We start from the raw sequence: 24991 nt of genomic DNA, 5'->3' as shown, positions 1-24991 counted from the left end.
TCGGCAACAGATCAGCAGGCATTCTTGAATATCTGTATATAAATTAAAAACAACAATAAGGACAGATGGCGCGCTTTGACAAAATATGGAAAGATGGCCAAGCATGAAGATACTTCACGAAGGAGCATTGTGGATCAGTCCCAGGCTGCCACTAAACACTCACTGACAAGTACAACTAAAGCACAACATTATCCCTGCCTTAAGATTATGAAACAGAATCTAGGGTGGAAAGTACACATAAAAAAGGCATTACTCACTAATAGTTGGCTAGTAAGAAAACACTGCCTTAGAGTACGAACCAGGGTCTATGTTCACAGTTTATAAGCTTAGTAGTACTTCTTTTGTTTTGTATTGGCAATTTGATTTAACTTAACACGTCAAAAAAGTAATGTTCATAATACAGATAAATGACCAGTAGCAAATATTTAAAAAAAAAAATACTGAGAATGGGAAGAGATTTATACGGTGTAGAGGATATCAAAAGCATGAGAATCTTGAACAAGGACACCAGCAATCTACCATGATTTTCTCGCTGAATCAAGTAAAGAATGCCTACACCAGAGGAAAAGGTAAAACTTTGAATTTAAAGATCATGCTTTATTGTATCGATAGAAAAAAGTGCCTTGGAAACAGAACTTCTTAACCTGTATGAAGCTGCATCAAGATATGTCCCAGGGAAATTGAAAGCGCAGTAAAAGATCCACACTTTGAAGGTTCCTTGTATTCTGCAACCTGCAAGAAGACAGAAGAAGGCCCATCCAGCATGACTGCCAGGGTTGAGGCGGATGTAATCCGTGCCTAGATATCACACAAAGAGCAAGAGTCAGCTACGAGCGCCACTTGAGGAACATCTAAACATTTAGGGTCCTTTATCTTGAACAAATTGCCAAAAGAAAGTCGTGAAAATCGAGATTAATAATACCTTCAAATAAGGATCAAATAGCAAACATGTCATTAGAGTTGCTTCAAACCTCCTGAAAAACAGAAAGCAGCATAAAATAAACAATAAAGCAGAGAAATTTAAGAAATCTGGTGGGAAGTTTTAAAAAGAGAATAGTGATGATAAATCGGAAGAATTAGTGCTTCACCTTGGTTGTAATACGTCAGAGGTTGGCAAGAGGAGCATCCAATGGGTGGTTAATGATTTGGGGTCAGCCTGACAAAGATCCTTCAACCCATATTTACAAATTGACAAATTGCATAGATGTATGTTAGAATCTTTCATTTTAAAGAATATAAAAAGTAAAGAAGAAGAAGAAGAAGAAGAAGAAGAAGAAGAAGAAGAAGTTGTAAGTTACCTGTATGCACTCGATGGCAGCTACCCTAATCCTGGATTTGCAGAGACTGTCGGTGTCTTTCATTGGGCCATCACTATCACTATAGTCTGAATCTGAGGATGCACAATCTAGTGCAGAAGATTCATGATGATCCGTCCAAGATGTTCGGTTCTTATTGCGTAAGTGGGGAGGCCTGTATGGAGCGTGCTTTGTAGGTTTAGGTTGTTGTTCCAAAGGAGAATCAAAGTCGTTTTTCAAACTGAGTTGCCTGTATGTAGTCGCAACAATTCCATAAGTGAAGAACATTCGCAAGGCAGCCACAAAACTTGAGACCTGAAATGAATTAATATATATATATATATATATAATCAATATGATATAATATGTCTTATTTCTTGTACAAGAATAATTAATTGCATTTGCATTTGCATTTACATTTACATAGTACTGTAGAGAGTAGAGTGTAAATAGTTTACGTGGTGAGAAAGGGAAGCCTTTGGATCTTTAAGAAGCAAATGGAGAGAATGGAGAAGAGCCGCATAGAACCTGAATTAAAAGACAAACAAAACAATGATTATCCATCTCTTTTTGATTCAAAGCAAAAAAAAAAAACAAGTGATAGTATGGAGTATGGAGTGGACATTTAACCTGGTCATGACATTGTCTTGGAGGAGGATGGAGTTGGAGGCTAACACATCCATCACTTTCCTAAACACCTGAAATCAAAATCAAAAAGCAAATGAGAAAATTAAACATGAGCAAGCGCGTTGTAAATGTATGAAATTTGTATACAAATTAGTATCATCAATGTGATAAAAAAGCGACCTACCTCGACAGTAGATATCCAAAGTTGAGAAGGAAAGTGCTGCGATCCGAGTCTGGAGATGGTTTGGGAGAGTAGGGTAAGGCAAATGGTCTGAATTTCCCACAAAGACAAGTGGGAATGAGCCCTGGAAATGACTTGGAGCAGGAATTCGACAAGTTGGATGTCATCCGAAGGCGAGCTCTTCCTCTGATAGCCACTCACAACGCATCTGCACGCAAACAAACAAACAAACAAAGCAAACAGAAAGCGTATTGTGTTAGTTTTAGTCTACTTAGGAACTGCAACAAGAGTAGAGAGAGAGCGAGTGAGTGTGTGTTTTAGGACTAACTTTAAGGTGGATAAACATTCGATGCAAGAATGAGAGGCTGTAGCACTAGTACTGGTAGTAGGGATCAAAATGTCGAGCATGTTTCCGAGACAGCGGAGAAGCAAACTCCAGGAACATGAATTCAGTTGGAGAGGAACGCGATGGCATACGTCGTGGACGAACCGGGACAAAACGGTGAACAAACTTCGACTATTACTTTTGTTTTCAATCTCATCATTCTGAGCACAAACCAAAACAACTAACTCCAGCAGAAACACCAAATCCGAGGTCACCTAATATTCATAAACAAATTTATTTTTTTATTATGTACAGTATATAACGAAATGAGAATTATCAGATTCCAGATTCAAATCAACAACAGAGAGTTATGTCATTTCATTTGATTAATTCAAATCATTTGATTTGATTTGATGAATTCATCAACAGAGTAAAGTTTAGTTTTCTTTTTTTTTTTTTTTTTTACCTCGTGAGATGGGAGGTCGGGAGCGGCGGAGATGAGAATCTCAGAATGGGAGAAGAGTAGATGGTGGAGGAGCTGAGCAATATCATTATTATCACCATCGTCACTATTACTATTATCATCTGCAGCAGTCACCGTTTCGTCTCTCAAACTCAGAAACGCCGTCCTCCATCTCCTCACCTCCTCCGACGCCGATGCTGATGGTGCTGATGCTGATTCCGCCATCTTCCCCTCTTCTGAACTTCTTTCTCATTAATTTTTTTTTTTTTTTTTGAAAGTTTCTTTCTTATTAACTTTTTTTTTTTTTAAAGTATCTTTCTTATTAACTATTAATTTTTTTTTTTTTTAAGTATTAACTTAGAACGATTGTTTTCGTTTCGTAAGGATAATCTTGACAACATTTTCGGGATAGGATTTTTACCGTTTATTTTTAATTTATAATTTTTTAATTAAATAATTACATCAATAAAAAAATATTTATTAATGTAATTAAGGATAAATTCTCTCGGGATGGTCGGAAAAGGGCAGAGAATGTAAGGAAGATAAATCCAATGGTTAATGCATCGTTGACGCAAGCCTCTAACAACGACGTAGTCGGTAAGAGGATCATGAGGGAAGGAAGAAAGCTTTAAAAATCAAGCTGCGAAGCTGTCGGGAAGAAACCATTAAACGGCAGCGAATGATTCACCTTCGCCACCACCGCTAACCTCTAGAAACAACGGCACCACCCCTACTAAAGGAAGCCCCCCACCACCAGAATCAAACCTCGGCAAGGACCCAACTACTCAACGTTGATAGTGTTGGAAAATGCCTCCTAAATTTTCAGTTTCCAACTTCCAAACGCAGCCTGATTCACCTTAACCAAGCCAGCTCAAGACACACTGCTACTACTATTGAAGAGCTCTCGACAAGAAGAGCTAGCGGACCGATTTTCATTGCCGGGAGTCTAACGATGAGCCCGAAAGCAGTGCCGATACTCCGGCCAACACTCAAGCTTATTTTCTTTCTCTCTCATCCTCGATGTTAAAAGATGGCCAGCGTTTTTTAAATTAAAAGAAAGAAGTTCTAAAAACTAACTTAGTTTTCTTTTCTCTTTTGTATTTAGAGTTCAAAATTTTACCCTTTTCTATTTTGTACGTCTAAAAATGTCAAATATTTACTATCGTGTAGTAATATATTCTTTATATAGTTATTTCTATAAACAATTTTTCTCTTAGATCTATTTTCTAACAATTTTTCTATTTTCTATAAACAATTTTTCTCTTAGTTGTCCTTTTTTTTTTTTTTTAGGAAGTGGATTTTTTCAAAAAAGAATAGTGAATAGTGATATATATATATAGGAGAATGAAAATGGGCTTAAAGAAGCCCAATGATGAGGAAGGAAAGAATATCATTTGGGTCGAGTTGATAATGAGGTATGTTGGGTCTTTTGTTTTGGGCTCAGTTTCTAGTTTCGTGGGAAAGGAAGTTGGGCTGGTGATAATATAGCAGGCAAAGGGAGCTTCGAGGGCCTTTGGAAGTTGGAAGTGGGAGAGAGTGGGAAGAGAAAAGATGTCGTACTTGTTGGGGAGAGTAGTTGGAGGAGCTTCCAATGGCGGCGTCGCCTCCTCCTCTTCCTTCTCAAAAGCAACGGCGATGGCGTGGGTGAGATATTTCTCTCGGGATGGTCGGAAAAGGGCAGAGAATGTAAGGAAGATAAATCCAAGGGTGAGCCCACAAGAGGCTTCATCAATTGCTCGAGGTCTGTACGACGTCGTCAAGCAACACGGCCCTCTCACCATCTCCAATGCTTGGCTTCTCGCTAAGGTCCCAGCTCCTCTGTCCCTTTTTTTTTATGTATTTACTTCTTTTGCTCTTTGATTTTATTATCTTATATTTATTAGTTATGCTACAACATAGTTGATCTATCAATCAAACATTTTTTATCTTTTTTTTTTAATCATGAATTATAAATTCTGAATTCTGAATTCCTTTCTTGGTAATGTACAATACAATACAATGCTCTTTAGTTTATTACGGAGCACACAAATCTTTATTCGATTCGATATATGTATGAATGTTAACCTGACGACTTTCTTTCTCATTCATTCTTTCTTTCAATGAAGCTTGCTTTTGTTTATTTTATATATTTATTTATTTATTTAGATGGAATTGCTGAGTGCATACATATGCTTATAATAATAAAACCAATTAAGTTAACACACCAACCAAACTCAACCTCTAGACTTGGTCTACCCGCCAATATCATTATTATCTCAAGACTTTGATAATAATAATTGGAAAGGAAAATGGTTTGATAAGGAAAGAAGAAGAGGAAAGTTTACTTTCCCTGCCATTAGGCATTAAGGAAATAGTATACAAATAACACAATTGTTATTCCTAATTTTTATTTTAGTAAGAAAACGCATCAATGAAATCAAGCAGCAAAGGAAACACTCTTTTTTCCATCCATAACATGCTGTAAAAATGTAGGGTTTGTTCTTTTAGAGTTTAACTTGAGTATAATTTTTGAGTTGAATTTGAGTTATAACTTGAGTTGAACTTGTAACTTGAGTTTGTGTTTAGTTGTATATATTTGAGTTATGATTTGAGATAAGAATCTTTTTGAGTTTGTGTTTGAGTGAGTCAAAACTTGAATTTGTATTTATATAGTATTTTAATAAAAATTCAATGCTGATGAAAAATTTTAATAGGGTATATGGGTTGGGTTTTATTCGTCTTTTCGTTGTCAACGCATAGAAAAAAAATCATCTCAATTAGAATTAAAACGAAAAAGTTATAGCATTTTTAAGAATAGAAAGAATATTGTTGATTAATTTGAGTTCGAGTTTCTGAACTCGAGTTGAAGGGAAAACTTGAACTCGAGTTTTAATCCTAAACTCGAGTCTGAACTCGAGTTTAAATTCGAGTTTAAACTTAAAAGAACATGAACTCAAATAAAATTGTAACTCGAGTTATTTATTTTTGAATTTTTCCCTCAAAAGAACAAGCCTGTAGTATTCACAATTTACGGTGAGGCTTCTTTCTCAATCGGTTGTTGTTATCACCAAGTATGCTATGCTGTGCTGCGCTTTTTAGTTTGCACCAAAACCAGTTTCCGTAACATAATCACATTTTAGTATCTCGATTCACGCCTTGCCTTGCCTTTGTTGCATTGGCGATTCACCCCTATGTACTTCTTCACATGAAAATGAAATCAGTGTAGTTGTTTTTTTTTTAATTTTTTGGTCTTCCTATTTCTGATTGTAAGTATTTACATTTATGAATACACATAAACAGGATTCTGGCGTGAGCGGATTGAATAGCAAAACACACATGAAGTTGATGCTGAAATGGATGAGAGGAAGAAAGATGGTGAAGCTGTTGTGCAATCATGTCGGTTCCACCAAGAAGTTCTTGTTGTCTACCAAGACCGAAGCTGAGCCATCAAATAATAAAGATAAGGCCGAGGCTGAGCCATCAAATAATAAACTGAAGTTGCAGACCAAGAAGCCTTCCCAAAAAGGAAAGAAGCAAACCAGATGAGAGATTTGGATTTCTCTCGAGTTTCTCATACTGATACACTCTTGTTAGATTGAGTTTGTTTGCTTGCTATAATGATAATTGTCATCTACTGTTGTTGGGATGAAATGGGATCATCACTGAGAATAATAATAATAATTCGGATGTTATGATATTTAAGTTTTGTCCTTTTTAATTAAAGGTTCTATTCATCAAGACATGCAATTGCACCAACATGGAATGGAGATAAACAAAGAGGATGGCCGTGTTGTTGGGCGACGAGAATACTCAACATATACTTCCTTCTAATTTTAAAATCGAATGACCCTTCCTGCTGAACCCAACATTACTATTAAAATCGACTCGTGTTGGAAATTCGGCATCCTTTAGAGAAAAAATGAGACAAATACATCTTCAAAAGTATTAATTAAGAATAAAATGTATAAATTTTAATTCATGCATTTTAAGAATAAATTCTGTAATTTTTTTTATTACATTATATATTATATAAATATTATAAATATTAATTACACCAAACAAAAGTAACTCTGGAAACGACAACCCTAAAAGCGATGATAAACATTAACATAAATACATTTATTTGAATTAATAAAGTAAACAGGCCCATTCTCGTTTACAAGATAAATACAAGTTTGAATTATTTATGGTTCAAATAAATGTATTTATCTTAATATATCCATGGTTCAAGAATGGTTAATATATATTTGAATTATTTGAATTAAGAATGATGATAGAAGTTTTTCATTGATGAGATAAAGTAAATTACAATGTAGCTCAAAGAGTCAAACTAATATAAAGTAATCCAACTAAAATAAATTATTAAAGTAATTAACTTTAAAATAAAAGATAACTACCAACCTAATTTCTAGATACTAGAAATAAGCTAAAGTAAATAATTATAAGATAAATAATATAAGTAGCAAAAAAAAATTTTACAAGATAAATAGTTTATTTAAATTAAATAATTCAATTATCTTTATTACGATAAACCACTGCATTTCCTTTAAAGTTGCTCGAAAAACATCCTAGAAAATCCTACTTACGGCCTAAGTTCTAATTTGGCAGTCCAAATTTACTCCCACAAGGCCACAACTTTATAAAAAGAAAACATACATAATTTACATTTGAGACGGTATGAGTTTGGGACCTTTATTCTTTATTCTTAATAAATACTTTTTTATTAGTGTAATTATTTGACTAAAAAAATTATGAATCAAGAGTAAAGGATAAAAATCTTGATCTATGCATTTTCAAAAGTATTTGTCATAATTATCCTTACAAAAATCATAATTTAATTTCAGTGGGGGCACAAATAAAAATAAAAATAAAAATTTATAGGCATAGGCTACGGTTCTTCCGGACCGGTTCTTCCACACGTGGCGGCATGAGGGGTGAGGAATAGCCGTTACCGTGCCCACTTGCAAGGGAGAATTTGTTGGATAGCTAATTGACAGCAAATAGATATCGACTATCACCGGTGGCTGGGACACTGTTTAGATGACAATGATGTAATTAAGGTAATATAATTGTGGTGAATAAGACATTTCATGGGCAGAAAATGAATTAAAAAAATCCCAAAAAAATGGCTGATTTCTTAGGTTTGCATGACAAGATAACATCAAGGGATTGTAGAGAAACATTTTGCCATCTACAAAGTAACACGTTAATGAATATTTAATAAATATTATAGATATTAAATACCTCATTATAGATATTAATGAACATTTAATAAAGATTTATGTTATTTCTTAGGTCTGAATGAACATTTGAAAAACCTATCTTTTTATAGATATTATTTTTATAATACCTCATTTAATAAAGATTTGCTTCATGGAAAACTATACATCATGTTGTGTTTTATGTTATTCTAAAACATTTTTATTAAGGATGGTTCGATTCACACCCCACGTTTTACTCTTCATACTCCCCTTTTAAGTTTTAATTACACATCCCACGTAATTTTTAAATGATTTAAGTTTTCTTTCTACACATCCTTATTATTCTAAAATTATCTCTAACTTTTATTCAAAAAAAAACCTCAAACTATTTTCATAAAATTATTAAAAATAGTTCTATTTACACTCCACACCCACCTCTTTGCTCTCTACACCTCTTCTAACCACACACCCACATAAATTAATTTATTTCTTTAATATTATCTTTTATTTATATCTTTTTTTTGTTGTTGAACTTTAGGCATGAAGTGATTTTTTCTTTTTTAAGCTCAATAGGGAAACAAAAAAAATGAAAAATAAAAAATAAAAAAACGTAAACTACGTTGCATTATATATATATATTGAATATTGATTGGAATCGATAACAAATAAAAGTACAGTAAGATACTATCTTATAAGCACAAAGGCATTAAAAAAAGAGAGGGCGACTGGGACCAGTCTTGCATTACAAAAAAAAAAAGTGAAACGATTTGCTTAAAAAATGATTAGCAAACAAATATGAACACAAAACAAAAAATAAAAAGTAAAAAAAATCTTCATATAACAAATAATAAAGAAAATTAGACTACCTCCATGTAATTTTTTTTTTGGAATTGTCATTCAAAAGTGAAAATTATTTGCTATATGGATTTTTAAAATAATGTTTGGTAGAGGGATTCGTTCCCTGATTCGAATCATGATTCGTGGTTCGCTACAGTATTTTTTCTCACAAAAAATACACGTAAATCGAAATGGTTTGAATCTTCCAACCAAACGTCCTCAGTTTAGTTTATAATGTGAGAATTTGATATGTACATTGAGTAGAGAGAGAAAAACAAAACTCTCTATTAGTTTTCCTTTTGTAATAAAATTTAATTATATAATTAAGTCTATTGTTTTTTTTTCATTTTATTTAAGAATTTTTTTAATACTTAATTTTTAATTTGAAGGGGTGTGGAGAGTGAAAAGGAGGTGTAAATAAAACCACCCTTCTGTTAATAAGCTTTTTAGCTTTTTTTTTTTTTTTTTTAAATGCTGTACGCTTGATAATTCTTTTGACGGCTAGATTGAGTTTGCAAAAACAAACAAAATACTATTATATACTATTGCATGTTGCATTTGTTTAAAACCTTTATTTTTGTTGTATTAGAGGTTTTTTTTTATCAGCTATTCTTAGAGTTGATAAAACAATCGCATACGTCATCGATTAAACTCTAATGCATTTTTCTTTTTTGTTACTATTCAACAAAATTCTTCATCCAATACTCGTCTTTTAAACTTAAAACCATGACTAAATCAAAAATCAACTTCTGTACTACATTTATATTTTTGCGACTTTAAATTTTGAAAAGATAATATAAATAAAACAAAGAGTAATTTGCACTCATGAAATTTATTAATGCCCCCGTCAAATTATAATATTTGTTTATTACAAGTTTATGCTGCATTAGAATTACATTAAAATCCATTAAAACACCCTCTTATTAACTATAAATAGAAATATTAGCTTAGTATTGCAATTTAAAAACACACGTATCCACACAATTTGTACATGGCAGAAACCTGAAATTTCAAGATAAGGATTTTACAGGAATCTGAATTCAAATTACAGGCTTTGTAATTTTGAATTATGATAAAAAGATCATATATAATCCATTCTAAGAAAAAGAAAGGAAAGATCATATATAACAACACGCTTCTCTTTGTAGAGTCGGAGACTTGGAAAGGAAATCCGAGTTGTATTTCAACTTGAACTCTGAATTCAAAAAACTCTCTCACTCTCTCTCTCTCTCTCTCTCTCTCTCTCTCTATCTATATATATATATATATATATAAAGGATCTAATTAAGCTCCTCAACTAATTAAGCTTCTCATGAAGCGTTTTTGAAGTTTTTTTTATTGGAATAACAATGAGAGGTACGTATTCCTTGAAATCTCTTTCTTATTGAGAACGCTAATTAATACGTTGGGAGAAACACTAATAAATTTGATGCAAAAAGTTATTTTTTTCTTTTATTTTATTTTTTCTCTACTATCGAGTTTATTTTTTATATCTTACTATCTCACTGATCTATTCATGATATTCTGTGGTTTTCTAATCAGATTTTACAAACAAAAAAAAAAAGTTTTTTTATCTTATTATTATTATTTTTTGTCGTCTTATTCGAGTTGTCACGTATCGTATTATAATTCTTTATTGATAGGACGAGGCAACAATTGAATTAGAATTAATACCTAATTAACTTGAAGATATATTTTATAGATTCATCCATTTATACATTCTAGTCATAAATCAAACTATGGGGTAACATTTAAATTATAGAAAGACAAATCTGTCTTTTTTGAAAACATTTTGATTAATTTCAAAGTTAAATGAAAGTGCACGATAATGCAAATATATGCAAGAAAATTCCTCTTTTAAAGTGAAGTTCCGTATCTACTATGTAATCAGTAGGTGCCGAAGTGACAAATATAAGATCGCTTTGTCACAAGATGATGTCATTAATTCTTTTCATTAATTCTTTATATATATATATATATAAGTATTATTACTTTCTGAAAAATAAAGGTTAAACTGATCACGAAGGCACAAAGTAGTAAAATGTAAAATATTTGTGATATAAAATTTAATATCAGAGTTGATAGGTCCACCGACATGTAAAAGTGCGTAATAGTAAGAGTAAATCTTGCACGTATGCTCCAATTATTTATAATTCATCTTTATAATTTAGTTTTTTATTTAAAAGAAAATTTCTTTTGTTTCTGTTTTTGTAGATTGGGTAATTCTTCCAAATCATTTATTGGACTTGATCTTGGAGAAATTAGAATCGTCCAAAGATTATTTTCAATTTGGCGTTGTTTGTGCTTCATGGTATTCTGTGATGAAGTTGAATCAAATTAAACATATTACAAATACATCGCGCCAACATCAGGTACCAATTCTTTTAGTCCCTGGCCAAGAAGAAAATACATTGAATGTGTATGATGTTTTGCAAAAAAAATTCTTGGACATGAGTATTAATACCACACATTAAGCGTTTCAGTGGTTCTTCACAAGGATGGTTGGTTACCGTTAATAGGGATTATTCAGTGACACTTCACAAACCTATATATGGCTAAGCATGAGAATAGTTGTACATGGCAAATCATGCCCTTAAACTTCCAAGGATATTCCCTCGCGATCCTGATGATGAAAAGTGTTTTTCGTACTCTCTTTGGGATCATCATGTGATTAAAGCTATAATCACAACTGACCCGTTAGAAAATGATCATTCAAATAAATTCACAATAATTGTAGCGCTATTTGGCGAATATTGTGAATTAGCTTTTATTAGATACAATGCCAATGACAAAACAAGTACATAGACTAAAATCGGTGATGAATATCGTCCATTTGACGACATTTTGTATTGTAAGAATAAGAATAAAGTTTACGCCTTAAATTCTTATGGTGTACTTATATCTTTTTGATGTTACAAACTCGGGAAATCTGATTCCTAAGTTTGTTGCACCCCAACTCCTTTGTAGACGTATTAAGGGGAGGGCCTACGATTCCAGAAACTATATTGTAAAATCATATGGAGGAGAAATTTTACAGGTTTTTAGGTATTTTGACTGGCACAACCACAATGATATTCTTACTCGTTTTACCAAGACGTTCGATATTTTTAAGTTGGAAGTAGTTCATGATGAGGCAAAGTGGATTCGGGTAGAAAGTCTTGGTGACGTTTCTTTGTTCTTGGGTGATAATTCTTCGATAGCCGTCTTAGCTTCCAACCAAATTCCATATATTTCACTCATGATGAAGATTATACTGTTGCGGGAATGGTTTCTTCTATCAATGATATAGGCATATTCCAACTTGAGAGCAAACGTATCAAATTTCATTTTAATATAGATTCATTTGCTCTAAAGAAAATGTTAAGGCAGCCTCCAATATGGGTTGTTCCCACAGTCGATTTATATTAGGAGTTTTTTGTTTTCTTTTAATATTTATTATTATTATTATTATTATTATTATTATTATTATTATTATTATTTAGTTTTATAAAGTTGTAGAATTTGCATCTTATATTAACTATTAATTAAGTTCTAGACTTTCCATTTATGTATACCGTCGACTTTAAGTATCAAATCATAGATCATTCAATTATATGAGGATACTATCTCAATATTTTTCAAAATTAAACTTTATGATATAATGTTAACGTTTCAAAATTGTGCTAGCTTTACCACATGACTTTGTCTGAAAATACTAAGATTTTGTTTTTGTTTAATGATATTGCCTACTCGATGTTGTCCTATCATTCATATCATTCAATCTCTTAAATCTTCGAGTTTGTTTCTAACTGATTTACTCATGATGCAAATGCACCTACTTACTCATTCAAAAAAACAAAAAAACAAAAAAAAAGCACATACTTACTAAATTGAACTAACTTTTTTTTGTTCTTGACTCTATACAAACGACGAAACCAATCTTTGTGAGAATCAATCTATACAAACGAAACCAAACGAAAATTGACTCTCCTCTGATCTCAACATTTGTGAGAATCGAAGTTACCTGAGTGAAGCTTCTGTCCAAATTTGGGTCATCTTTTGTGGTTTCTGTGGACTTTGAGGTGGCCTTTTATAGACTCCTCTGAACGTCGTGGCCCCTCTTTTTTTTTTGTTTCCAAATCGATGTGGGAGAAGGATTTTTTTTTATATATTTATTTTGCTAAAAGCCTGACAATCCCAACCTTGGCCAATTTGCTTTTTTTTTTTTTTTTTCATAACTTCTGCTACAACCACTTTCTATACTTTACCACCATATGTTTAAAATCAAATTGAATTTTCTCTTAGTTGTCTTTTTTTTTTTTTTTTTTTTTTAGGAAGTGGATTTTTTCAAAAAAGAATAGTGAATAGTGATATATATAGGAGAACGAAAATGGGCTTAAAGAAGCCCAATGATGAGGAAGGAAAGAATATCATTTGGGTCAAGTTGAGAATGAGGTATATTGGGTCTTTTGTTTTGGGCTCAGTTTCTAGTTTCGTGGGAAAGGAAGTTGGCCTGGTGATATAGCAGGCAAAGGGAGCTTCGAGGGCCTTTGGAAGTTGGAAGTGGGAGAGAGTGGGAAGAGAAAAGATGTCGTACTTGTTGGGGAGAGTAGTTGGAGGAGCTTCCAATGGCGGTGTCGCCTTCTCCTCATCCTCCTCAAAAGCAACGGCGATGGCGTGGGTGAGATATTTCTCTCGGGATGGTCGGAAAAGGGCAGAGAATGTAAGAAAGATAAAAAAAGGGTCAATACATCGTTGGCACAAGCCTCTAACGACGACGCAGCCGGCAAGAGGACCATGAGGGAAGGAAGAAGGCTTCAAAAGTTAAGCCGCGAAGCTGTCGGGAAGAGACCATTAAACGACAGCGAATGATTCACCTTCGCCATCGCCGCTAACCTCCAGAGACAACGACACCACCCCTACTAAAGGAAGCCCCCCACCACTAGAATCAAACCTTGGCAAGGACCCAACCACTCAACGTTGACAGTGTTGGAAAATGCCTCCTAAAATTTCGGTTTCCAACTTCCAAACGGAGCCCAATTCACCCTAACCAAGCCACCCCACGACACACTGCTACTACTATTGAAGAGCTCTCGACAAGAAGAGCTAGCGGACCGATTTTCATTGCCGGGAGTCTAACGACGGGCCCGAAGGCAGTGCCGATACTCCGGCCAACACTCAAGCTTCTTTTCTTTCTCTCTCGTTCCTCTCTGTCAAAAGATGGCCAGGGTTTTTTCAATTAAAAGAAAGAAGTTCTAAAAACTTAGTTTTCTTTTCTCTCTTTTGTATTTAGAGTTCAAGATCTTACCCTTTTCTGTATGTCTAAAAATGTCAAATATTCACTATCGTGTAGTAATATATTCTTTATATAGTTATTTCTATAAACAATTTTTCTCTTAGATCTATTTTATAACAATTAATGCTACAAGGGGAAAGAAAATAAAAAACCTCGTTAGAGTATATAAGTCTAAAACTTTAACTATTACTCTTAATTAATATCGTTTTTGCCAGAAAACTATATTAGTTAAAAATGTATTAATTAAGAGTAAGGTTTACAAATCAAAACCCAGACACTCTAAAAAATAAGATCAATAATTTTCGTATGTTGTTGATATTGTAATCTACAGGTTTAATAGTGATAGGATTTTTTTTTCCCACTTACTCCCACCTTGTGTTAAATTGATTTAGGTTGATCTTTTTATAAGGAAACAAATGCCCCTTTAAAATGCTTGAGTTTATATTTTTATCCCTTACTTTTGATTAATATCTTTTTTAGTGAAAATGTATTAATAAAGAATACGAAGTAAAAATCAAGACTTATGCACTTTAAAAGTTAGTTCCATAATTTATTTATTTATTTTTTTAGAAGCCGTGATCTTGTAGTCAATAAGATAAGTTAGACTCTATTTATTAGACAAAGTATTTAAAATTAATGATTTTTTACATAAATGTCCAATGCCTACTTATTATTTTATTTATAAAAATACCTATTATCATCCATATAAACACGTTCATATCCTCACACAATAAAAAAAAGAAAAAAAACTAGTGAATGAAAAAAATACGGAAGATAAGATAATGAATATTCAAATTTAAATACAAAAGGTCAAACAATTAAATTTAATGAAAACTAATTATTTCAGGAAGAGGAAACATTTTTTAAATAAATAAAAAATCACCTATCAATTTTTTTTTTTTTTTAAATAAAATCCAAACAATTCTGTACAAAATCAATTTATAGACAAGCAAACAAAACAACAAATAATAAACTTCTCGCATTTTCATTATCTTAACGATGACATCATTATGAAAAAGAATGAATACAAAGTTTACAAACAACCCGAAACAATTAAAATGCACCAAAGCAAGAGTCCGCAACCTATTTATTTTCATTATGTTAATGAATGTGAAAATTATGATAAAGATATAAAACAAGCTACGGACAAGCAAACAAAACAACAAATAAAAAATCTCACATTTTTATTATCATAATGATGGTATCATTATAAAAAAGAATGAATATAAAGTTTACAAACAATCTGAAACAATTAAACGGCACGAAACATGAATTTGCAATTTGTCTATTTTCATTATGTTAAGAAATAAGAAAATAATGATAAAGATATAAATAATGAACAAATTAACAAATAAAAACCCCCTTGCATTTTCATTATCTTAACAACGATATCATTACCCAAGCCTAAATTCAAAGAAAAAAAAAGGGAGTAATCTTGATAAATACTCATTTAAAGTGTATGGGTCATGATTTTTACCATTTATTCTTAATTTATAACCTTTTTAGTCAAATAATTACACTAACAAAAGAGTATTTATTAAGAATAATGGGTAAAAATCTAAACTCATGCACTCTTAAAGATAACTTCTACAATTTTCTCAAAAAAATGAGAGAATATAATTTGAAGATAATATCAATATTAAATTGAAAGTTATTACAGAATAATAATTGGGGTTAAAATGGTAAGTCAAAATAGAATATATTATCAAAAAAATAACCAACCAACATAATGAAAAAATCACAATATAAAGAACAGATCTAAAATAACAAATAGGAATATATCCGCACTAGACGAGCATTACTATTCAAAAACAAACATTTTTGTAATATTGTATATTAATGAATTTGTTTAGATTCGATTGTTTGAGAGTAGGCATTTTATGTAATTATTTCAAAAAGAAAAGAAAAGATACGTTGTTATGTCAACAGGTTTTCTCTACTGTATATTATTTGTAATTTGTAGATAACCTAATTCCCAGAACAAAATCCAAATGCATATATTCTATTTCTAGCAAAAGCCATGTAAAATTCAACATCAATGAGCCTCTTTTCCCCAAAAATAATAAAAAATAAAAAGACAGTTAGAGACCGCAGTTTCAGTACTAAATTCGTCCCACCACTCTGAAATTCACACAAAAAAAAAAAAAAAAGAAAGCAAAATGGAAACATAACCAAAATTCTTAAACCCAAAAAAAAGAAAATAATGCTTGAGATATACAGTGCCATGGCTGAAGCAGGTATCGCCAAATCTCCCTAAATTCTTTACAAACGAAAATGATCTAAAGCCTTATCCAAGACATCCTCGCCCTATAATATCAAACAAAAGCACAAAATCACACACAACTGACATTTCCCACCTCATCCATCTAATCCATCTTTGGAACAAGTTTCCCATCAGAAAGCTAAGCTGTGTCATCATGCACGTCGAAACCATCTTCATCTTCCTCTCTCAGCTTGTACTCGCTGAAGTGATTGACCCGAAACTTCCACTCTCCTTTGACGGGATCATAGGATACAAACTCGGCCCCTTGGTCCTCTGCCTTCCTCTTAAGCATATCCTTGTATTTCTCAATTTTCGGCCCTTCTGTATACTGACGACCCGTCTTTTTGTCGAAGCATTTGATGTTAAGCAATGTTACCTCAGCAGGCTTATTAAGGCCTTGCCCCACAGGAGGTTTCTTACTGTCATCCATGTACACAATCACCTCGCGATTGTTGAACTGAACAAGGGACTCAAGATCAAGCCGCCTCACATCTGTCTCACCAAAGAATTTGATGCTACCATAACCATGCCGTCCAACCACAAAATTCTTGACGTGGCGGCAGAACCCTGGTTCTGCTCTTTCCTTGGCAGCCAGTTCTTGGATCCGTGGCTCTGTGTAGTAGTCAGAGCGCCGGAGCTTCGGCATTAGAGCCTCAATGTCTGCGCCATGCTCATACACAATAGCAGCCTCGCCAGCTCTGTGCCCACTTAGGGTCATATAAGAATCCCCCTTCTGAATAGTATGGTCATCATGTACTTCATTAGATTTCTGGTTCACTTTGACAAGATTGACTTTCTCCTGAACAAGACCATCTTCACGTGAATCTTCTGCAACAATAAACAGAATTCAATTAGATATTAGCTAAGCACTTCAGAAGATTAACAAAAGAGAACAACATTAAAAAAACAAAAAAAACAAAAAAACAAAACAAAACAAAAAGAGAGAGAGCACACAAAAGACAAGAACAAAACAAAAGAAGGAACCAGCGACCACTAATCAATCGTCCATTAGCCTCCAAAACTAGCGTGTTTTCGAGGAATTCGGACTGGTGGCCAAAAGGTTATCCAACAGCTAGTTGTACCTGAACTTTTAAGATGATGCCAACACGGCCAGAAATGTAGTTTACAACAATCCATGCAATTTTAATATTAACAAGTAAAACAAAAAAGGCATCATTATTTAGACAAACAAAGAAATTTAATGGCAGCAGCTAATTGCAAGAAAGTAGTAATCCCCATGAAACTCATAAAACTTTTGTTCCATTTTCAAAAAGAAGCCGAGGGAAACATATACGTACTATCTTTGTCTTCAGAGTTGAAACCACCACCACCAAACACAGGAGCGGCAGGATGCACATCTTCAGATGATTTTCCTAAACAATATATTTAAGGATATACGTAATGAAGCCTAAATATGCTCAGCAGTGAAGGAAAATGTGAAATCCAAAAGAACACCTTTTACATTCATATTTGATAAATTTTTCCGAGTTCTAAATCCTCATACATAACGAACTAGAAAGCATTTTCATGTCTCTACGAGCTCTTCCTACTTAACTATTCAAGTTATGAACAGAAACCAGCTTACAAGATACTAAAATAACTAGATACCAGGCGCACACTTTATTCTATCACTAGCACATACATTTTATTCCATATTGTACTTGCAAATATGAATCAAGGGCAAAGTAAGATAATATACCATTACCATTCTCATGTATTGGGGAAGTATCCTTGAATTGGAATGCTTTATCAGCACTAAACTTCAAAGGCCACTGCTCTGCGGGACGGATGACAAGTGATCTAGGGTTTTCCCTAGGAAGGAATAAAGCGTCTGCTTTTGGTGTGCTGGCCGTTTCCTCGTCATCACTAAAAAAAGGAACCTAAAGGAAAAATAATAATAATATTAATATTAATAATAAAACAAACATCCACATGTAACTCCAAATTGATGAAGGTTCAACCAAATAATATAATAATAATAATAATAATAATAATAATAATAATAAAAACAAACATCCACATGTAACTCCAAATTGATGAAGGTTCAACCAAATAATAACTAAATAAACAGATATGGTTAGACAAGAAATATCCACACCTTCGCACCATCACTCTTTGGATCATATTTCCTAGCAGGCAACCTGATTCGCCTTTGTGACAAGTGTCGAGAAGTCAACAGCGGCGATATTCTAACAGGAGCAGCTTTGTCTAGCACCTAAAGAAGGAAAACAACATCCACAACAATCAATCCATCTCTCCCCTCATCATAAAAGGATTTTAGAATCGGAACATCAAATGGAAAATAATAACCAAATGACGATCTAACAGACTAAACTAATAAGCTTGGATTTCAAGATATAAATGAGTGGAGAATTGATTTGCGCTTACTGGCATGCTAGATATTCCATACTGAACAGACGGTGCAGTTCCTCCACGACCAATTGACATTTGAGGCATTGCCGGGAGTGTTCCAAAGGGATTTGAAGCAGGTACTGGCTGCACAACAGCAGGACTTTGAGTGGCAGGCCTGCAGAATACAATTGCATGGAGACCAATTAAAACTCTGAATAACTACACATCATTTGTTTCTAATTACCATACCCAGAAATTTGATAAACACTTGTTAATAATAGCAGGAAACACCAAACACTCAATCAACTACAGAAGCATATATGTTCAAACCGAAGGTACCAAACTAGAAAGAGCTACATAAATAATAGAATCAATATTGTTGGAGTGTGTTTCCGCTTAAAGTTGAGGTTGATATTAAGATAATTAGTAATTGCTACCCTAACCAATGGCGATAACAATTCCATAAGTAATCCACATAAACTTTCAAATGGAGACAGGTAAAAGTGTTCCAAGAACTATATCTAGTGTCTGTAATTTATGTCATTCTAACTTTTTCTGTTTCTTTGAAGAACCAAGGGCCGAAAGAGCCAGAAACAAAACTTGGTTGCTAAAAATGCCAACAAAAAGGTAATTTACTGGACAACAAGACCATAAATAAAAGTAATGTATACGTACAAATTCCCAAACAAGCCCATTGCACCACCAGTCGTATTGGCTACCAAAGGAAGAAAAATATACAAGTCAGCAAAATCAAAACGTTAAGAATGTACAATCAAACAAAAATATAGTACACTTAACTCACCTGGTTGAGGCTGGGGAAAAGCACTAAACCCGAGAGAGCTAGTTGTCTGAGCAGGCTGAACTGCTGAAAATGGTGAAGGAAAAGATGGCTGCAAGTACAAACAAAAAAAAAAACAGAACAAGTGGAGGAAAAGGATAAAAATTAAAAGAAAACTTAAAAAAGTCAAGCCTTATTTAAACAAAAAATAAATTAAAATGTGGAAATGAACTGAGAAAATAGGACTACAGGAAACCTTCACTTAAATTCAAAATTATCATCACCAAAAGTATTATTCAAGATTCCAACCAAGCAAGCACATGTGACAAGGTTCATAATACTACTATAAAGTTCGATAGCACTATAGAGAACCCTACGCTGTCAACAAGCCCTATGTATCAATATTTTATTACGATATATAAATGGGCACCGCGCAGTTAGCATTGAAGATATAAGTTAAAAGCATCAAATAAACAAAGTTGAAATATTGACAAACTGTATCAACAAAAGAATCGATAATAAAGAAACCTTCAAAAATAAAGTTTAAGTACTTACAGCTGTTTGAGCGAAAGGGTTTGTTGGGGGAGTAAGTGATGGAGTGCTTGAAAAGGTATTTGCAAAACCCGAGGATGGAGTACTAAATAAGATTGATTGAGTAAAGGAAGAAGTTGTACTTGGCCCAAAGGCAGAGGTAGATTGTCCAAAACCACTACTTGTCTGAGCAATTGGAGATGCAGTGGAGTTGAACAGACTGGTACTGAATGTCGGGGCTGATGTTGGAACATTAGAAGTAAATGCTGACGGCGGTCCAAACCCAGGTGAGCTTGATGCAAATGGTGATGGAGATGAATTGGATGTAAATGGAGATGAAGTTGTTCCAAACAGTGAAGGGGTTGATGCAGTAGAGGTGAAAAGGCTGGGTGATGAGCCCAGCATCGGCCCAAAACCTGTACTACTAAAGACTGGAGGTTTTGGAGCAAATAGATTAGAAGAAGTGGTGTTAGAAAATAGACTTGAGGATGATTGAGTAAATGAAGGTGAAGGACCCAAAACACTTGGCTGTGAAGTAGATGAACTAAAAATCCCTGTGGATTGAGCAGTGGGTGTTGATCCACCTGAAATTATGAATCAATGCAAAATTCAGTCAACGTTGTCACTTCTGGTAACAAGAGCAACAAACTTTTAGTATTTGGAAAATTTACCAAAAACATACCTTTATCTCCCAACTGATAGTCCTCCCATCTCAGTTCTTCATGGCTTTTATCTTTGTAAACAGGCATAGCTGATATTGACTCTAACTTTCCAGCTGCTGCACCTGTACCACTACTGCTATTATCTGGTTCGGGTGTTGGTGAGTATGGAGCAACTCTACTCCCCCCACGTTGACCCCCAAAGGCTGACTGGCCAAAGCCAGTGTTCCCAAATGGAGTTGTTGACTGGGCTCCTGCATCGCGTCACACTTGTAAGAGAATGCAACAACAATTCATGCACACAATATTCATACACAGACAAAAATTATTATAAAACTTATTATCGCCTTTAAAATTAGTGAATCTAAGAATCAGGCCACAAAATTAATGTAACCAGTTATGGAAATCGAAAAAAGACTCACCAAACCCAGAACTCTGAGCTCCAAAAGGAGAAGTAGAAGTGCCAAAAGGGCTGCTGCCAAAGGCAGAAGTTGATTGGCCAAAAGCAGGCGAGGACGTAAAGCTGAAGGATGGAGTACTCGAGGCACCAAACGCTGGACCACTTGAGGCACCAAAAGCTCCCCCAGATCCAAACAAAGGTGTACTTGAAACACCATATGCACTTCCAGTGTTACCAAATGCCGGACTTGATGTTGAACCAAAGGCTGGGGCGCTCGTAGCACCGAAAGCATGCGCGCTCGTAGCATTGAAAGCAGGGGCGCTCGTAGCACCGAAAGCAGGCGCAGGAGCGCTCGTAGCACCGAAAGCAGGAGCGCTCGTAGCACCGAAAGCAGGCCCGCTCGTAGCACCGAAAGCAGGCGCGCTCGTAGCACCGAAAGCAGGCGCGCTCGTAGCACTGAAGGCTGGTGTGCTTGTAGCTCCAAATGCAGGCTGGCTTGATGCACCAAAAGGTGTGGAGGAACCAAATAAACTGCTCCCAAATGCAGGCTGTGATGGTTGAGCTGTGCTTCCAAAAGGACTTGTTTGAGATGGCGTTGACCCAAAGGCTCCAAAAACAGGCTTTTGACCAAATACAGAAGATCCTGTTAAGACAATTTCATCAGTGACAGAACATGAACAAGTTAAAAAGATAATAAATAAACATCTCAGTCAGCAACGTGAAGAATTCACTTTCTAGGAAAGAATTTTTTTTTGTATGACAATTTTTTTTTTTTTTTTATAAAAAAAAAAACGTGCCTTTTCTACCTAAATAGTACATAAATTCTTCCAAAACTCGGCCAAAACACTGTCAAATGCTTTAAGAACAAAGATTATGTTTAGCATTATAATACTTCACATTAAAAAGACATAATATGCACAAACGGATAAGAACGACAATGGATAATTAAAGGAATGACTATGTATCAAATGCTATGAGACGTTATTGTTCTGTAAAGCACATGATGAAAGTATTATTTGAGTAGTGCAGTGCAGCTTAAAATGGGAAATTAGGGAATTGCTTACCACCAAATGAAGACGATGAGCTTCCAAAAGCGGGTGCGGAGGAAGCTCCAAAAGCGGGTGCGGACGAAGCTCCAAAAGCGGGTGCAGAAGAAAATGGAGACGAAGATTGAGCGGCGGCAGGGGCACCAAAAACACCCGTGGAAGTGCCGCCAAATATGGAAGTCCCCGTTTGTGAAGCACCAAAAGGGGTTGGAGTGGTGCTGCTACCATAGGGCTTTGGAGCAAAAGGGTTGTGGTTTGCATTGCTAGTCTGCCCAAAAACTGATGGAGACCCAAATGGGCTATTTGATGACTGCCCAAAAGCTGTTCAAGAACAACAACAACAACAAGGACATTAAACAATTTTCGTATTAGTCATTAGTCAGCCAACAAAAACAAACAAGTTTTGTTTTTCGTGTAAGAAAAACAAAAGAAGACAAAAAAGAGAATAAAAAAGACGACTTACGGCTAGTAGAACCAAACATTGTGTTTAGCTATAAAATATTAAGCGGAAGTTGGCGAAAAGAAGAGCCTGCAGTCTGCATAAACAAGAACGAGAATGAAATGAATCGAGAATATTATTACGGAACTAAACGCTAATGCAATTAAATTAAAGCTTGGTATTTGTAAACAAATCCTAGACAAGAAAGAACAGCATACGCTAAATAATAAATTGATTCAGAGTAATGAGGAAATCTATCCATCCCAAAGTGAAAGACCCAATCCAAGATTGGATTGGGACTTGGGACTTAGGGATTGGGGGATATAATAATGCATGCTTATAATAAATTAATTAAATTAATTAAATTAATTAATTTAGAGAAAACGAAGAAGAATAATTGTGAAATCAGAAAAAGGAGAAAATACAACGCAAGAAAGTCGGGAAGAATTTAGAGAGAGAAAATTGGAATCGGGGCTCGTAAGTAGGATTAGGGTTAGGGTTAGGGCGAAAATAGTTGAAAGAGAAGAGGAAAGAAAACTAACCCCAAAGCGAATCTGGAACTGGAAAGACAGGAGAGAACTCCCGACCGGCGAAGAGATAGTTATGTGAGTGAGGGAAGAAAATAGAGGGATCGGCGGAGGGGCCCAAACGCAAATCAAATCAAATGCTGCTGCGTCGGATCATTCTTCTTCTTCTTCTTCTTCTTCTTTCGATTTCTTTTTCTGTAAAGTGTCAATTCGATTAATAATATTTGAAAATAATAAAAAATAAATTTCATTCCCCAAACACTCTTATACTATAAGCACCGCGTTGCGTTAAAAGTAAGCGGCGTCCACTTCTGTTGTCGTTTTTATCACACGACCTCCTTTTTATTTTATCATACGAGTCCCACGCACCAAACAACAAAAAATTTAACAAAACTTTTTTTTGATTAATTTCTTAAATACCCTAAAGTATATACAATGTTTTAAAATATTCTCTAATTTTTTAAAACAGTTGAAAACATCACCCGACGTATAAAAATTGATCAAAGCACCTCATCCATCTAATTATGTCTATAATGCTAACAAATTAAGCTAACAAAAGAGGTTAATTACTAAAAACTACTAATAAAATTCAGGTCAAACTCATTATTGAAGAAATATCTACATTCAACTCACTTAAATCAGATATTCTAAAAAAAAAAGAAAAGCCAAACAGTCATAAATTTGCAGGTTGGCGGATTGGTGATTTGCCAGTGGTCAGAGTTCTTCGCGAATCACAATTTCGTGGGGGGCGAATGACGGTGTTTTCAGCTGATCTCCGTCGAGATATTTACAGGTTTTTTATTAGCGTCTTTTTCTGATTGCGATGATTTAGGCGGTATCACCATCAGAGATCTCAGGCGACGGCGCGTGAGAAACCGGCGACGGTCGGCTACCATTTGTGGAGAAGGCTGACTGTTTTGGAGATTGTTTATTTTAGGAAAAATGGTGAAATTTATTTCGATAATTAATTTGATTACCATTATTTGGAGAGTGTTTTATTTTAGGAAAAAAATTGTGAAGATTGTGCAATTAGTTTGATTTTTAATTTGTGAAATTTAATGTGAAGATTGTATAATTAGTTTGATTTTCAATTTGTGAAATTTATTCAGATAATTAATCTGATATTTATTAAAAACTAATATGATTTTGTAGTGTGCAAATAGATTTAATTTGACTTACAAAAAGTTAGGATTAATTTTTTGATTATTCTCAAATTTCAATTGTTGAATATAATCATTATATATATATATTTTAAAAATATAATGTATTTAAGCTATAATTTGACGTGGGAGGGAGTATATAGGCTATCTGGTCCATCAAATCTCACTCTACCAGCACGGTGAATTGGCTCACTCTACTGTAGACATGTCTTTTTTAAATAGTTTATTTTTTTAAAAAAGTTTGTTTTAATATCTAATCATTTTTATAGATTTAGTTGGAATTAATGATTTTAGTTAATTGTTAATTATATTTCACGTCATCAATTCCGTTAACATTATAGACAAAAAATGGATGGAATGAGTATTTTGACTTGTTTTCTATACATTGAAGGTGTTTTGAAAAATCGAGAGTATTTTAAAACAAGGTAAAAAAATTTGGGGGCATTTATAAAATTAATTCAACTTTTTTCTCTCTTAACCAAATTTGGCTAAAAGAATATATATATATATATATATATATTTTCATCTGTTCATCCCCATCAACTTTTTTGAAATGTATCTCTAGTTAAATACTTAATTATATATATTTATATATATAATGTTCTTAATGTCAAACGTGTTCCTTATTACTATTTATTTTCTAATTTTTCCCA

The 24991-nt window shown here is 33.9% G+C and overlaps 3 protein-coding genes across 6 annotated transcripts in view; 1 reads left to right on the top strand and 2 right to left on the bottom strand.

Annotated features, from left to right (window-relative positions):
* Positions 1 to 3158, bottom strand: part of LOC21395068 (HEAT repeat-containing protein 6) — a 10002-nt gene extending 6844 nt beyond the window's left edge. Inside the window, exons 1-11 of the mRNA XM_024175037.1 lie at positions 2895 to 3158; positions 2432 to 2703; positions 2107 to 2311; positions 1926 to 1993; positions 1754 to 1823; positions 1299 to 1610; positions 1089 to 1168; positions 923 to 974; positions 645 to 798; positions 465 to 552; positions 9 to 32 (exon numbers count right to left, since the gene is read on the bottom strand). Coding sequence (XP_024030805.1) covers positions 9 to 32; positions 465 to 552; positions 645 to 798; positions 923 to 974; positions 1089 to 1168; positions 1299 to 1610; positions 1754 to 1823; positions 1926 to 1993; positions 2107 to 2311; positions 2432 to 2703; positions 2895 to 3116 — 1547 coding nt within the window. The 5' untranslated portion in view covers positions 3117 to 3158. The remainder of the gene's footprint in view (positions 1 to 8; positions 33 to 464; positions 553 to 644; positions 799 to 922; positions 975 to 1088; positions 1169 to 1298; positions 1611 to 1753; positions 1824 to 1925; positions 1994 to 2106; positions 2312 to 2431; positions 2704 to 2894) is intronic.
* A 1262-nt stretch (positions 3159 to 4420) lies between these two features.
* Positions 4421 to 6553, top strand: LOC21395067. Its single transcript, XM_010112542.2, has 2 exons — positions 4421 to 4697; positions 6171 to 6553. Exons 1-2 carry the CDS (start codon positions 4443 to 4445, stop codon positions 6414 to 6416), a joined length of 501 nt encoding a protein of 166 aa, XP_010110844.1. The 5' UTR covers positions 4421 to 4442; the 3' UTR covers positions 6417 to 6553.
* Positions 6554 to 16363: 9810 nt separating this feature from the next.
* On the bottom strand, positions 16364 to 23369 carry LOC21395065 (nuclear pore complex protein NUP98A). Of its 4 annotated transcripts, none has more exons than XM_024175030.1 (13): positions 23194 to 23369; positions 22676 to 22748; positions 22231 to 22533; positions 21189 to 21809; positions 20790 to 21020; positions 20132 to 20691; positions 19601 to 19688; positions 19474 to 19513; positions 18835 to 18973; positions 18545 to 18661; positions 18146 to 18326; positions 17745 to 17819; positions 16364 to 17274 (listed from the first exon to the last, which is right to left on the bottom strand). In XM_024175030.1, exons 2-13 carry the CDS (start codon positions 22692 to 22694, stop codon positions 16586 to 16588), a joined length of 3063 nt encoding a protein of 1020 aa, XP_024030798.1. In that variant the 5' UTR covers positions 22695 to 22748; positions 23194 to 23369; the 3' UTR covers positions 16364 to 16585. The 4 variants fall into 4 exon arrangements, with proteins under 4 accessions (XP_024030798.1, XP_010110842.1, XP_024030799.1 ...); XM_010112540.2 differs by having other exon boundaries at positions 18152 to 18326; XM_024175031.1 differs by lacking the exon at positions 17745 to 17819.
* Between the last annotated feature and the right edge of the window lie 1622 nt (positions 23370 to 24991).

This window comes from Morus notabilis, unplaced genomic scaffold (assembly GCF_000414095.1).
Source record: "Morus notabilis unplaced genomic scaffold, ASM41409v2 Scaffold448, whole genome shotgun sequence".
NCBI lineage: Eukaryota > Viridiplantae > Streptophyta > Magnoliopsida > Rosales > Moraceae > Morus > Morus notabilis.
Note: the sequence above shows the minus strand (reverse complement) of the source record. Positions and strands in the feature narration are given on the sequence as shown.